The 14336-nt window shown below is 35.9% G+C and overlaps 1 protein-coding gene across 2 annotated transcripts in view; it reads left to right on the forward strand.

Annotated features, from left to right (window-relative positions):
• Positions 1 to 14336, forward strand: part of Ate1 (arginyltransferase 1) — a 45991-nt gene that overhangs the window by 14897 nt on the left and 16758 nt on the right. Inside the window, exons 6-9 of one of the 2 annotated variants that reach the window (XM_089253124.1) lie at positions 2203 to 2325; positions 7702 to 7823; positions 9785 to 9862; positions 12675 to 12836. In XM_089253124.1, coding sequence (XP_089109250.1) covers positions 2203 to 2325; positions 7702 to 7823; positions 9785 to 9862; positions 12675 to 12836 — 485 coding nt within the window. Of the gene's footprint in view, positions 1 to 2202; positions 2326 to 7701; positions 7824 to 9784; positions 9863 to 12674; positions 12837 to 13456; positions 13619 to 14336 lie in introns of both variants that reach the window. The other variant, XM_089253125.1, reaches the window with a different exon arrangement.

Below are 14336 nucleotides of genomic sequence, written 5' to 3' on the forward strand. Positions count from 1 at the left end.
CATATTACTACCAGCAAAACATTTTCTATAGGTCTACATTGTTTCATTTACACATCAGACACCTTTTCTATTTCATCATCCATTGTTGACATCCCAAGAGGGAAAAGCTTTGGCAATTTTACTCATTGCTCTGACATCAAGTGGTATAACCCAGAATTATGGGTCATGTAGATGTGAAGAAGTATCCTTCTGTGGGGATTTCCCAAGTGTTTTAGCAACAATGTTGGGAACGAAAGGCATAACTGTTACCATTCTGTTGAATACTAGAACCTGCAAGTAGGACATTTAGTGATTCCAGCAAACAATATTAGCCCATATATATAGGTAAATGAGGTGGCTGCTCCTGTCTGCAATACTATTTAAAGGGGAAGAAAGAACAGAGATCTTTTTTCTGGGGATATGGCTGGAAACTCAACATGAAGTTATTGACAAATAACACTTGAGAGTTTGGATCAGAGCAGAGAATTGATACTCACCATTAGTTCAGGTGTTTAGTATAATTAAAAAAATTTATTAAGTTCCAAATGTTGGCGGCATTTACTACTTCACTTAGCATAACCTGATGATCATCAAAGTAGTTCCTTCTCCTGATATAGAGAATGCAAGTCATCGTCCTACATAGTTTCCTATTCAGTAAATATTTGTTGGATTTCCAAGACCAGCTTGTCTTGTTTGCAGCACTTTTCCCTCTACTGGAAATGCAATGTTTTGCATTGTTATATGAAACAAAAAGTGGTCTAGCGTACTCACCTGGAATGTGAGGGGATGGTGGTTAGATTTCTTGTAGAGGCCTGTGAATGTACTAAGTTTTCATGATCATATTTGTATAACCTGTCGAATCAGTTTCCTATTCAGTAAATATTTGGTTGGATTCCCAAGACCAGCTTGTCTTGTTTGCAGCACTTTTCCCTCTAAATGCAATGTTTTGCATTGTTATATGAAACAAAAAGTGATGAGTATCCATTTTTAAAATGCTTTTCTCCTGCTCTCTGCAGAGAGACTTTTTCGAATGAAATACCAACTTACATTCACACCTCAAAGTTGGAAAAAGTGTTTGATACCGTGGAGTTCCCCCATAAAGTTTTCGCTTAACCTTGAGGTACCACAGAACACCAGTTGGATGCCTGACCTAATACCTGCAAAAGACCAAATATGATACAGAGTTTAACTTTAGAAATAAAATTCACGGGCCTCTGCGAGAAATCTAACCACCATCCCCTCACATTCCAGGTGAGTACGCTAGACCAGTGGTTCTCAACCTGGGGCCATATGGCCCCCTTGTGGTCCTGGGATATTCTAGGGGGGGGGGGGGCACAGGAGGAAATCAGAAGAAAGTTGATCCACGACAGGTGGTGAAGGGAGTCATAGAGAGCTGTGAAAAGAAAAAGCTTTAAAAGTGAAACATAGTTGAAACATATTACTACTTTCAGAGTTCATCATCTCCGTCCATAGAACCAGGGGCATCTTAACCCTTGGGTCTATGTGGGCATGACCCGGGTCTTCATGTCTATAGTGGAGGGAGGGGGACCGCTCTATATGGGATCTGGTACTATGATTTTCATATGTAAGCTGTTACTTCCAGCTAAGTATGGAGGGCCGCCAGAGCAACAGTTGATGTGTAGGTCGAATTATCATGCATGTTCGTTGGATCGTACCGTATTTTACACTTACCATTTTTTACCTTATAATTTGACTCCTGGGAGAGATAATAATCCACCATTTGAATCCGTGCTTAGCCAGGATTCCAGAGATTGATTTGATTTATTAAAATTCCATATTCATAATAAAAAAAAATAGAAAATATCTCACTCTTGGATGAGGGTAGAGGGGATCCTGGATAGAACAGGGGGGGCCACGAGAAAAAAATTTGATCCATAGGGGGCCATGAGCTTAAAAAGGTTAAGAAACACTGCGCTAGACCACTATGCAACAGAAGAACATTTCCTCTTTCCATAGATCTTATGTATGATGAACAGGACTGCGCAATAAGCAGTCTTCTAACTAAGGCTTCTGAAAATAGTCACCACCATCTCTGAATCATATCCAGTCTTCTGCACTTGGTATCAGTAGCATAGAGTGACACCGTCTCTTTCTTTTTACCTATAACTTAATGATTTTTCCAAGAGTTTAACTTCAAAAATTGATTTATTCGTCATTACAGGTAAGATGCAAACATGTTCAAGATTATCATCTTATTTACAGGTGAAGCATCCAGTGAAGAAAAGACTGCCATCAAAGACAAAAAAATGGAAAAAAATCAAGGATCACCATCATCATCCCCTCAAATAAATCGATCAAATCAAAATACTGTGAACATCACAAAAAGTGAGTGTTTTCTTTTAGCCAAATTCAACTACTTAAGAGTGATGTCGCTGACATACTATAGCACAGTGGTTCTCAACCGGGGGGCCCCAGGTGGGCCCTAGGATATTCTAGGGGGGCACAGATGAAAATCTCACAAAAGCGGGAGCCACGGCTACTGATATGGGGACCACGAAGAAGTTTATGAAATTAAATTTTTTTAGTCACTCTGACTAAAAAAATTTAATTACAAAGAAAATGCATAGAATAGCATATATATAGCATATCTTTCTCGCAAATTTTCCCCTATTCAAGTAACATTAACATGAGGAAGAAAATAAAATAAGTTGTTCATGTAATCTCTGTGGTTTTACGACTTGGGGGTGTCAGTAGGCCCTGACACAAACTATTAGAAGAGGTTTAAGCAAAATGGAGTAAAGTAACTTGTAAAGACAGAAAATTGTGTGTGTTCGAAGACTTTTCATTCAAAAAGGGCTGCCATAAAGAAAGCAGACAGATTTATTGACCATTCATTGACATTCTTTTGAGTGCTGGTAGTAAATGCACCCAGCGCGACCCAACCCGCAAGGGTAAAAGGCTTATATCCCGGGAGGGACAGAGCCTGGGTCGTGACTGGTCTGTCGGTAGTAAATACAATCCAAGAAGTTGATGAGTGAAAAATGAAAGCTTTTAAAAAAAAACCCCATAGTTTTCATGCAATTACAGATGGATAGCCATCTAGTTTAGCACAAAGCTATCTTCAGCCAGCACTGAGTGGTCTGATGGGGAATATATTTATAAAAATCGAATAAAGAATGATTGCTCTGGGGTATTTTTTTATGAATTTTGAGGGGGGTGCCAATTCATTGCCTTTGCTGAAAACAAAGTCGAATTCAGTTGTAACGACTTCAAGGGACCAAATAATACATGAGCAAAAATACCCGCGAAATTTAATTTTTTAAAACTACATTGCTGTATAACTTAAGAAACTATAATTGCATAAAATTAATGTTGTTTCAATCGCAAGTGTTCATATGCTATTCCTTTCAATTTAACAGGAAAAACGTAATTTTGAACAAATTTAAGACGGTCTTAACGTCATTTGGTTTGCTGATTGGTGTTTATATGCAATCCAAGAAGATAATGTATTAGGACTTCCTCTAAGATTGACACTACACCTTTAAAGTTTTTTAATCAATACTGCAATACTTCCTATTAATTAACTGACTTACTACTTAAGCCTGCTGCTGGCCTACTACTGGCCTTTGACCTTTGAAGACCAAACACACTCTGCTTCCCATCTCATTATTGATATATGGAAGTGTTCCCAGAGGATGGGTATGTCTGGAAATTTTATTAGATATCTTCAGGATAATAAATAAAAATATTACATATAGTTTGCACATATAAATTCACACATAATCAATGTTCGTCAATGGACGGATCATAATATACGGAGGAAAAAAAATCAACTATAAAATCTTCCGAAAGTTCTTGATTCCATCTGAAGATGAACACTAGCGTCCATGCGCTCTAAATAGCGTCCCTTGACACTATGGTCGTAGCCTTGTTGAGGTATAATATACACTGCTGGCCACCGTAAATGCAACACCCTGAAGGAAGCATGCAAATAATATGAAATTTACAACATGCATTAGCGGAGGTGAGATATGCAAATGATTAGAATTTCAGCACAGACGCACATCACGCGTGCCTGTGGCGCCACTTCAAAGCGCTATTTAAGGCTTGGAGATTTCGACGATTTGAAGTACGGCAATTGTGTTTTTCTTGTGGTTTTTTCAAAAAAACGATCAATTATGCCTCGTAGAAAACAGCGATCATCTTTTGATCAAGTATCCGAGTTCGACAGTTGAAGGATAGTGGCCTACCGAGATTGTGGATTATCTTTCAGGGAAATCGGTAGTCGTGTTGGACGAAACCAAACAACTGTAATGCGGATATGTGATCGTTGGATGCAGGAGGGTACGACGGACCGACGTGTTCGATCGCATCCACCTCAGTGCACCACTTCACGTGATGACAGGCGTATTGTGCGTATGGCAGTGACGGATCGCTCAGCCACATCACGAACCATAGCACAGCACATTCAGTCTGTACCGCATCATCCAGTGTCTGCGCGTACCATTCGACGCCGTTTACAGCAGAGTGGTCTGTCCGCAAGACGTCCATTGCTTTGTCTACCCTTGACGCAGAACCACAGACGTCTCCGCCGCCAATGGTGTGATGAAAGAAGGATGTGGACGGCACAATGGAATGAAATTGTCTTTACTGATGAATCACGCTTCTGTCTGCAACACCACGATGGTCGGATTGGAGTCTGGAGACACCGTGGAGAGAGGATGCTGAACAGCTGCGTTATGCACTGCCGCACTGGTCCTGCACCGGGTATTATGGTATGGGGCGGTATTGGATATCACTCTCACACTCCTCTAGTACACATTGCCTGTACTTTAAAAAGCCAGCGCTACATCTCCGAGGTGTTGGATCCAGTTGTCCTTCCTTACCTTCAGGGCTTGCCCACAGCCATATTTCAACAGGATAATGCGCGACCACACGTGGCACGCATTGTCCAAAGGTTCTTCGTCAATCGCCAGATTGAATTGCTTCCCTGACCAGCTCGCTCTCCGGATCTTTTGCCGATAGAAAACATGTGGTCCATGGTTGCTCAACGATTGACCCAGATTACATCCCCAGCTGCCACACCAGATCAATTTGGCAACGCGTGGAAGCTGCTTAGTCTGCTGTACCCCAAGAACACATCCAAAGTCTCTTTGAATCAATGCCGAGGCGTGTGCAGCGGTGATCTCCAACAATGGCGGCTACTCTGGCTACTGATTTTGGCAGGAACCACACTTCACAGAAGTCTATAAATTTAATCATTTGATGCTTGGTCAACATGTTATCTACAAAATAAATATTGTTGCGATATCTCTTGTCTTTCTTGGTGTTGCAATTTGGGTGGCCAGCAGTGTATTTTAATATTGAAAGCTATATATAGAGATTAATCGTGACCGTAGTCAAACGTCTCATAAATGTCAAATTTTGTCATAAAACAGAGTGAGGCACCAATCCCCTTGCGCACAAGTGGAATTTCGAAGCATTTACGCACAACCGAGCCCCTCTTGGTCATTTTTCTTTTTTTCTCCCCACCCTTTCTTCCTTTTGTTTCCTTCCTGAATTTATAAAAGTAAAAAGGACATAATCATTATGAAATGGCTGTTTTCAGATCAAATTGCAGAAGTTCAATTACTTTACTGCAAAAATGTCCGATTTTTTTCGGAGGGAATACAGTCAAACCCCATTATAATGAACTGCAAGATACCGGAGAAATCACTTCGTAATAACGAAATTTCGTTACAAAGGAATTAAAGATTTTTTGTATTGTTCCTATGTAAACTTACCCAGGAATTAGAAAAGTTTTCGGAAAAACAATATTTTTTCCCGTTATAACGGTATTCGTTAAAACGGGAGTCTACTTTATTTCGTCCCAAACTATTTTTTTACGTGTATATGCAGGCTCATGGGTAACAGGGCGTATGACACTTTACTGGCGGGCCATTAGTCTTAGAGACATACCCAACTAGAAAAAGTATCCAAATCACGTGTCCAACTCAGATATGTCATTCATGTTGTAAGTGGTTGTATAGTTATAAAGTAAAAAAAACTTTTTATACCATCCCCGTGTGCCAAAGAACCCAATTAAGACGTTGTTGCTTTGTCTTTCCCGATGCAAACTAAAATAATTTCACGTTTCTAAGGGCAATATTCACCGAGATATGCGAATTCGGAAAATTGAGGAAATTTAGGAAAAAACAGCAACAGATAAAATGGTTTCCCCGTATTTAATGCTGTTTTTTTTTCCCCCAACTTTCTTTGAATATCTCAGTGAATATTGCACTTAGAAACGTTGAATGTTTTTGTTGGAGACCGGGAAACAAAAAACTTTCACATTGGGTTTTGGGGCACAGGGTGTTCGCATAAAGAGTTAACATTTTTATTTTAATAACTATATAACCCCTGGCAACATGAATCAAATATCTGAGTACTACACATTATTCGGGTGCTTTTTCCAACTTGAAGTATGTTTCTAGGACCAATGGTTTGCCAGTAAAATGTCATATGCCCCGTTACCTATGCACCCTGTATATTAAATATAGTATAGACTGTTATGTGAAATATTGCATTGTGTTTAAGCCAACTCACACGTTGCTTCGTCCGCCTGCGAGAGAGCGGCCATATTATGAACCAAAAAGCCACTTGAAGGTAGCTTGTCATCCAACGAAATATCAGATTTTCACCGTATCGAAATTGAAGTCAACAAACTGATAATTTTCTTATTTGAAAATCTGATTATTTATATTTTCCAATGGGCTTGAACTCCTGATAATGAATCATTATTATGTTCACATGAACAGTGTTGTCACTGCGTACATGATTTCTCTGGAATGAATGGTTCAAACAAATATTTAAAATTTTTTCAGACGTATTTTAGTTCATTTTTTTAAATTGATAGTAGGGCTACAACATGAACCTATATCCTTGATACATGTATTATTGTTGAAAACGATGTGAAAGGTTGAACTTTCCAATTGTGATTCATTTGTGTGGCTACTTCCTCATTACTACTTTTATTCGCATGAAGAGAATAAAATTAATGAAACTGCTTGCTACCACTTTTTGCGATTTTTATCATTATAAGAATGCGTATTTTGGAAGCTACAACTGACATTTCTCAATGAAACCATAATCATTTACACACAAAAAAAACTAATTTGGAAATAATACAAATTTCATCCAGTACAGTAACTTGATGACATTGTGCCGTCTTCAAGCGCAGAGTTTACATTGATTGAAAATAATTTATTCTATTTTTTACTGTCTTCTATTATGTTTGTTTTGATTTTTCATTATTTTCATAAATTAAAAATTGATCAAATTACTAAATTCAAACATATTTATACTTCAGACAATTTTTGAATAACTATCTTCTAATGGGAAATCGGGGAGTAGAAAATTATTCATGTTCGCAAGGAGGGCCACAGGAATGAGAAATGGGTGAAAGGGGGCCATGGACAAAAAAAGGTTGAGAACCACTGCTATAGCACATCAAATATTTACAGTTTCTTAAATTACAATTAAAAGTTTAATTTACAAATCCCTGTTTGAAAGTAACATTGGTTACTTTTACTCATTGAGAACCTAGGTTCTTTAGAAACCTGGGTTACATAAACCCAAGAGGAGCAATGCCACTGTATTCTGAGTGATATCATACACCAAAGGTCTCTAAAAAATAGTGTTTTATGAATAGTGCATGCGCTGTCTGTATTAAAAAATTTCATTAATGGCATGTTCGATTTTGTCTTTTTGATTTAATCATAGTCAGTGGTCCAAATCCTAGTCTCCCTCGTTGTAAGAAAGCCAAAGAAATCAGGAGAGAGAGGCGCATGCAGAAGCTCTTAGATAGTGGATGCAGCATGGAGGATGCTCTTCAAGCTACAAAAGTAAGCTGGAGTATGAATTTCTTGAAGAATTATTTCCATTTATATAAAATTCAGTTTTTATTAGTGAATGGATCATTTGTTAATTTGCAATTATCATATTCTGTCACATTAACTGGCATGCTGGAAAACAGCAAAGTAGACCAGCATGCCGGAAATACCTGTATTTTCTGGCATGTCAGAAAATTCCAGTTGCAAATACTGTATTATTCTTCAGTACCTGCACCTCATTGGGCATTTTGCCTGTTGTGGCCTTGTATTTGTATAAGAATCGGGTGAATTGAACCTTATCTTTTTTTGCATTTTACAATCCTTTCTGTTTTACAAGCTACGTTCAGATAGTTATTATGCTATATATTTTTGCTTTTGCTACCACAAATCTTGATCGATCAAAAATTTTGAATACTATAAGCGTATTTATCAGTGTAGATTTGATGAGTTATATAGGGATACAAGTAGATTGTGGAACATTTTTGCATTCTTTGATCATGTATGTAAAATTATAATTAGCAGAGGGAAACATTAATGAATTGCAGATCAAAACATGATAATGGAATGAAAAAAATGATGGTATATTTCTTTAATGTCTAAACATGTGCAATAAAAAAGTGAAATATCTGTATTTTACATTAAGTTGACATTAAGCGAATTAAATTAGAGCAGTCAGTAAATGTTCAATTTTTTCATTTTTATCAAATTTCTGGGCAAAATATGTTTGCTACAGTAAAATCATCAATGAAAACTATCACTTTATTATGATTCGCTTGTTTATTTAGTACTGAGTAGAAATTGATATCAATTCTTTTGAATTTATTCAGTGATCTTCATTAAACCTTGTTTTTCCCAGCATGCCAGGAATGGACCAGACTATATTCAAAAAGCTGGTTCCCCCAATTTTTCCGACATGTTAGCTAATGGGAAGGGGGGGGGGATATGTGAAGGGGTGATAAAATTAAATCTTGAAAGCCAGCACATTTGCTGTAGTTGTATGAGTTGCTGTTGATTAAAGTAGAGCAGTTGGTTCTCAAACTTTTGTCACTCGCAGCTCTCTTGCCATGACAGTTTATCTGCAACTCTCCAAAATAGTTTAAAACCCACTACGTCAAAGTGCCAAACAAACACTCATTAATATCACCAGCTTGCTGTGATGCCCAAGACAAAGGTTGGCAATGCCCACTTTGAGAACCGCTGAGGTTAAGAATTAATAATCTGAGTATAAATAGAATCGAAACCACCTAAGAGTGACGAAAACTTGAATTATCTGAAAAACAATAGGTTCCCATTTTTAATATTAGAAGTTTTAAATGTCTTTTGAAACTTCTGTGATTTCTGGGTTTTTCAGTGATATCCTAAATTGCTGCCACACATCAGTTTAGAATCACATCCATTTTACTAAAGTGTGTGCCCTAAAATGATAGAGCCACGTGCAACTTCTCATAAGTAACAGAATTTGTTCTCCCAATTTGACGTAATAGGTCCCCTGTATTTAATAGGAATCATGGTGATACCTCTTTAAAGAACTACTTCCCAATCGCGGTGATTTCTTTTCTGGTCTGTAATTTTTTAATGTACCTCTATTAAGGTTTTTAGAAATCAAGAATGATCTCCTCTTAGAGAAGTTTTATTGTATATTATTATGATGAAGATGTATCTATGAGCCATTGAATATACTTATGCCTCCTACTACTGCTTTACCATACACCAATTCTGGTTGTATTGCCATACAGCAATTAACTATCAATCAAGCTGGGTTGGAAATCATTCTCTCCAGAGAAAATCATGTTATATTTCTGTCCTTGTCTTGAACTGAGGGGGACTTCCAGCAAGAGCATATTGAAGCACCATCTTTATGGTCGCCTCAGGTTCAAAAGAAAAAAAACTTGTAATATGCTTCCTGCTGCTTTTATTAATTCTGTTGTATATTATTTCATTGCGTGTTATTTATTTTTAATTTTTTATGAAAGCCAAAGCAAGGAACTGGTGAAAAATCACTGGAGGAATTTTTGAACGAATCGGTTCCAAATCCAGCCCATAGGCTTGAGGTAAAAGATTCTCAAAACTTGACTCTTGATTGTTTTTTCTCTATATAATTATTCATAAATAATTACCAATAGGCTCCCATTTAAATTTTCCCTCATGGCATTATATATTATATGTCATGGTAATATGACATTATATTCGCATGATAATACAGATAATGATGTTTAAATATTCTGCAGCAATTTATTAATTAAAACAAAATACTAATGAGTACAGCAAAATAGTCATATTATAATTCACAGATGAATGTTTACTACGGCAGAGGAACCGCAAGTGACAAAGGTTTGGGAACCACAGTATCAAAACAATATTAAAATACCTTTTGTCAGTGTTTTGTCATCTATATTTGGTTGCCCAAAGAAATAATTTAGCTCTTTAACTGCCAGTATTTCTGGACAAAAAATTATTTACAAGATGCAAAGTATGTGCACTTGTAGTATAAAACAATATTACAGATAAAAAGAATTGCTTTATTGTTTTTTTTTTTAATTTTTCATAAAATATTCAAAATATATTTTTTAATATCCTGGGAGGAAACAGGTGCCCTTTAGGCTCTTTTCCTGCATATATACTACCTATTATCTATGTAAAAATTTCAAAGCTAGCTAACTGAACGATGGCCCAGTCCATATTCCAAGGAAATTATAATTAAAAATTAATGCAATTAAGAAGTAAGTTTCAAAGCTGCTGAACAGACTAATATGCAGGAGAAGAGCTTATAGGACACCTGGGATATTAAAAAATATTTTATGAAAAATTGAAAAAAAAACCTTTTTTAATTTAAATATTTGTAATATTGATTCATAATATCAGTGCACAAACTTCTCATATTGTAAATAATTTTTTGTTCAGCAATACTGGCAGTTCAAGAGCTAAATTATTTCTTGGATGACCAATATAGACGACAACACTGACAAAAGGTACTTAAATATTGTTTTGATACTGTGGTTCCTAAACCTTTGTCACTCACAATTCCCTTACCGTAGTCAATGTTCATCTGTGGCTCGCGCCATAACAAAGTAGTATAACAAAAAACTGCTTTAAAGTACCAAACAGACACGTATCAATGTTGACAGCTCATCATAATGTCCCTAAGAGCCTTAACACACACTTTGAGAAAACTTGTTTTGATGGGTAAGAGATTTTGTCTGGATTTTCTTTTTAGAATGGTGACGCTCACATTCTGTAAAATGTTTTCAGTGTTTATTTGTCCCCCCTTCCCCCCAAATGACAAAAATTCAAGTTACAAACCTGGTATTGATTGTTCTTTTCAAGAATTCAATTTTTGCTTATGACTTAAAGCCTGGGAACATTGAATTTATCCACCATACACTGCAGTTTGGCTTTTATAGCTAGTAAAAAAAATATATTACAATTACATATCAACTTTAAGCATATCCATATAGCCTTCGGGATAGGTTGAGGGCATTTGTATAGACTTGGGCTTTGTTTATGTAAGTCAGTCTGTTTTTACTGATGGCAATCGCAGAATTACCTACCTGTCCAGACTTTCATAATAGCCTACATACTTTTTACATGCAAATTATATAACATTTCTGTAAATAAAAAAGCTTAATGTTATTTAAAATTAATCTTAAATCGTTGAGTAGCCAAATCTCTTTGGAATATAGTCATGGGTATTGTAGAGTCGCAAATTGCAGTTGCATACAAGTTGAATGTTTTCAACCAAGAGAGTGCTCATGTCTTCGGTGGCAAATACACAGCCTGGCTAAAAAAATTTTGGACTGCGATCATAAAAAAACAAAGTACATTTTCATTATTAATAATTTTACAAATGATGATCCTTGTGAAACTATGCATTTGATGGTACGATTGCTGAAAAACTTGTATCTTCCCATGGTTAGGTCTTACCGTTCTATCTCCCTTGAACTTATTATCTTAAATGGTCTTGATATCATCAAATCATTTTACCTTCAGTTCTAATTTCAGCTTTGAAAAAAAAAAAGCAATGTGCTTGTGCGAAGTCAAGTCTGGTTAGCTGGAGAGGTGGGGAAGGGTGGTAATGCAACATAGTTTTTTTGCCAAAAAAAACGACAACAGCTGCAAATCGAAACTGCTCATTGTTGTGCAGCAAGAACCAATTTTTATTTGCATACATGCCTGGTTGCACATGCACAATTCGATTCATTAGCTAATCCATTAAAACTCATGCAGAATGTTGCATTCACTATTTGTCCTCCAGGAATGAATTCCATGTAAATTAGCGCTTTGCATTCAATGCAGCTCATGCAATATTGATGTTCAAAGCCTCTACAGCTATTGCAAGGATGTCCAGTTCTGTCATCATCCTTAACATCCTTTCTACCATCTCGAAATTTCTCAAACCGCAAAAACATAATAGTCCCAAGACAAACAGTCATCAATTATCAGAATATGTATTCTGCAAACAAAATAGAGCTTTTTTAAAACAAAACTTAATCGTGCACGCCATATTCCATATAAGGCTCCATTACTACTATAAAAAACAGATGATAAGCAAATTATTGTATCTTGGTATGGACTCCATTATCTTGGCATGGATCCATCCTTGATGTAATGCCATTTGGCATTCGCAAAGAGGAGGATTTGTACTACATATTTCCATTTTGGCAAACAGCAAAAATCTACATCGTTTCTATTGAATTAGTCCTAAAATGTTTTAACCAGACTGTGTATAGCTTTAGGATTTAGAGTATCATTTTCTATAACAATAGTAATTTTTTGTATCATGAAATGTCATTCAGTTTAGAAAGTGTAAATTGGAAAGTTGTCAACACAAGGAAAGAAATTCCAGGTCTCTTGCATACTTTTCAGCTTCGTCTTGTGCCAGCTGACCTAAACAATCAGGACTTCTCAAAAACATTCGAAGAGTCTTATTCTGTTTACCAGAAATATCAAATATTTGTTCATAAAGACCCACCAGAGAAGTGTAGCGAAATGCAATACACCAGATTTTTGGTGACTAACCCGTTGCAGGTAAAGGAAAATCACACTGTAACTGTATTAGAGTATGTAGTACATGTTTCATTAGGTATTGGGTATGTTTGTGTTTGGAGAATAATTCAGTGATCTTTATTTCTTCTTAGTTCTTCCGATATTTTGCAAGTAAATCCTTTGAAGGTGTCCTGCTTGAATATGGGAAAGATTTATCCCATATCTTATAGCATAATCGATGTGATTTCCCCTGACCTAGCCCAGACAGTACAGATACAACTGTGTGCGTAATGTAAAATACACCCTGCTAGCTCATGACTAAGCCTAACCTGGGGAGTTCATGAATGACTTTTCTCTGCTCTCCTAATTAATAATGCTGGCCTAAGTCCCACATAAAACTCTTTTCATTCTTCTTTCTGGCAACTATTTTGTTTATGAATTTAGTTCAAATTTCAGTCTTTATTTGGAGACAAACTAAACTGGGTTTGTGCAACAACCACTTACCTAATGTACTGAAGGAAGTTTTTTTTTAGTCTTAAATTGCAAAAAATTTCTTGTTGTTGCAACTTTCCAATTATCCTTTAACAATTGTATAAGCTAAGAATTGTGATTGGCTGTAAAAAAATCAGGAACTCTGATACCCCCATTATTTTCATAATCAGTTGTGCCTCGTGCCGGTCAACTTAGAGAGTGAAGATTTCATGTCAACATTTAATGAGTCCTATGCCCTGTATAAGCGTTATCAGATGACTGTACACAACGAATCAGAAGAAGAATGTGATTTGGACACCTTCAGAGAATTTCTTATTTTAACGCCTTTCAAGGTACATTCTATGATATTTTTTTATATGTATGTATGTTTTGTATTTTTACTGATATTAATACAGTGAAACACAGGGTTTGTTGATATATATCAATCAATATATATCATGATATATATCTCCAATATTTCTTTTCAAAATAACATAGCTGATATTTTCGATATTTTCAGTCAAAAATACATATTAAATGTATCAATATGAATAATTGTATGATATTTTCATGATTTAAATATCAATGAATTTACACATGAATTCTTTGAACTTTTCAATCAGAAATTGGTTAATCAGTAAATAGATTTGTTCCAAAATAGATGTATTTAATCTGGAATAGTTTGATATTTTCATTTGAGATGGGTTTGATATTTTTTCAAAACTAAAATTTCATTCATTTCAGCACTTATGCCATTAATTTCATTTTTTAAATCACCTATTTTTAAGGAAGAATGAAATTTAATTTTTCTTTGTTTTGATTTCAACATTGTTTCTATGGGCATGGGCAAGTCCAGAAAACATACAAGAAATTTTTTTTTCATGAATTTTATGGTTGATATCTCTAAACTATAAAGGATCAGGACAGGAAATAACAGGAAAAAAAATAGAAAATCAATTCAAATCTTAATTTGTCTGGTAAAAGGTTAAAAACTACTTAAAAACAACCCTGTCTTTTATGAAGTCTTTCGTCCCGCCGGTGTCTGCAAAAGAGGGATTTTATTGTATATAA

This window comes from Pholcus phalangioides, unplaced genomic scaffold (assembly GCF_987345545.1).
Source record: "Pholcus phalangioides strain wild (caught in Gottingen) unplaced genomic scaffold, Ppha-v1.0 ptg000032l_1, whole genome shotgun sequence".
Classification (NCBI taxonomy): Eukaryota; Metazoa; Arthropoda; class Arachnida; order Araneae; family Pholcidae; genus Pholcus; species Pholcus phalangioides.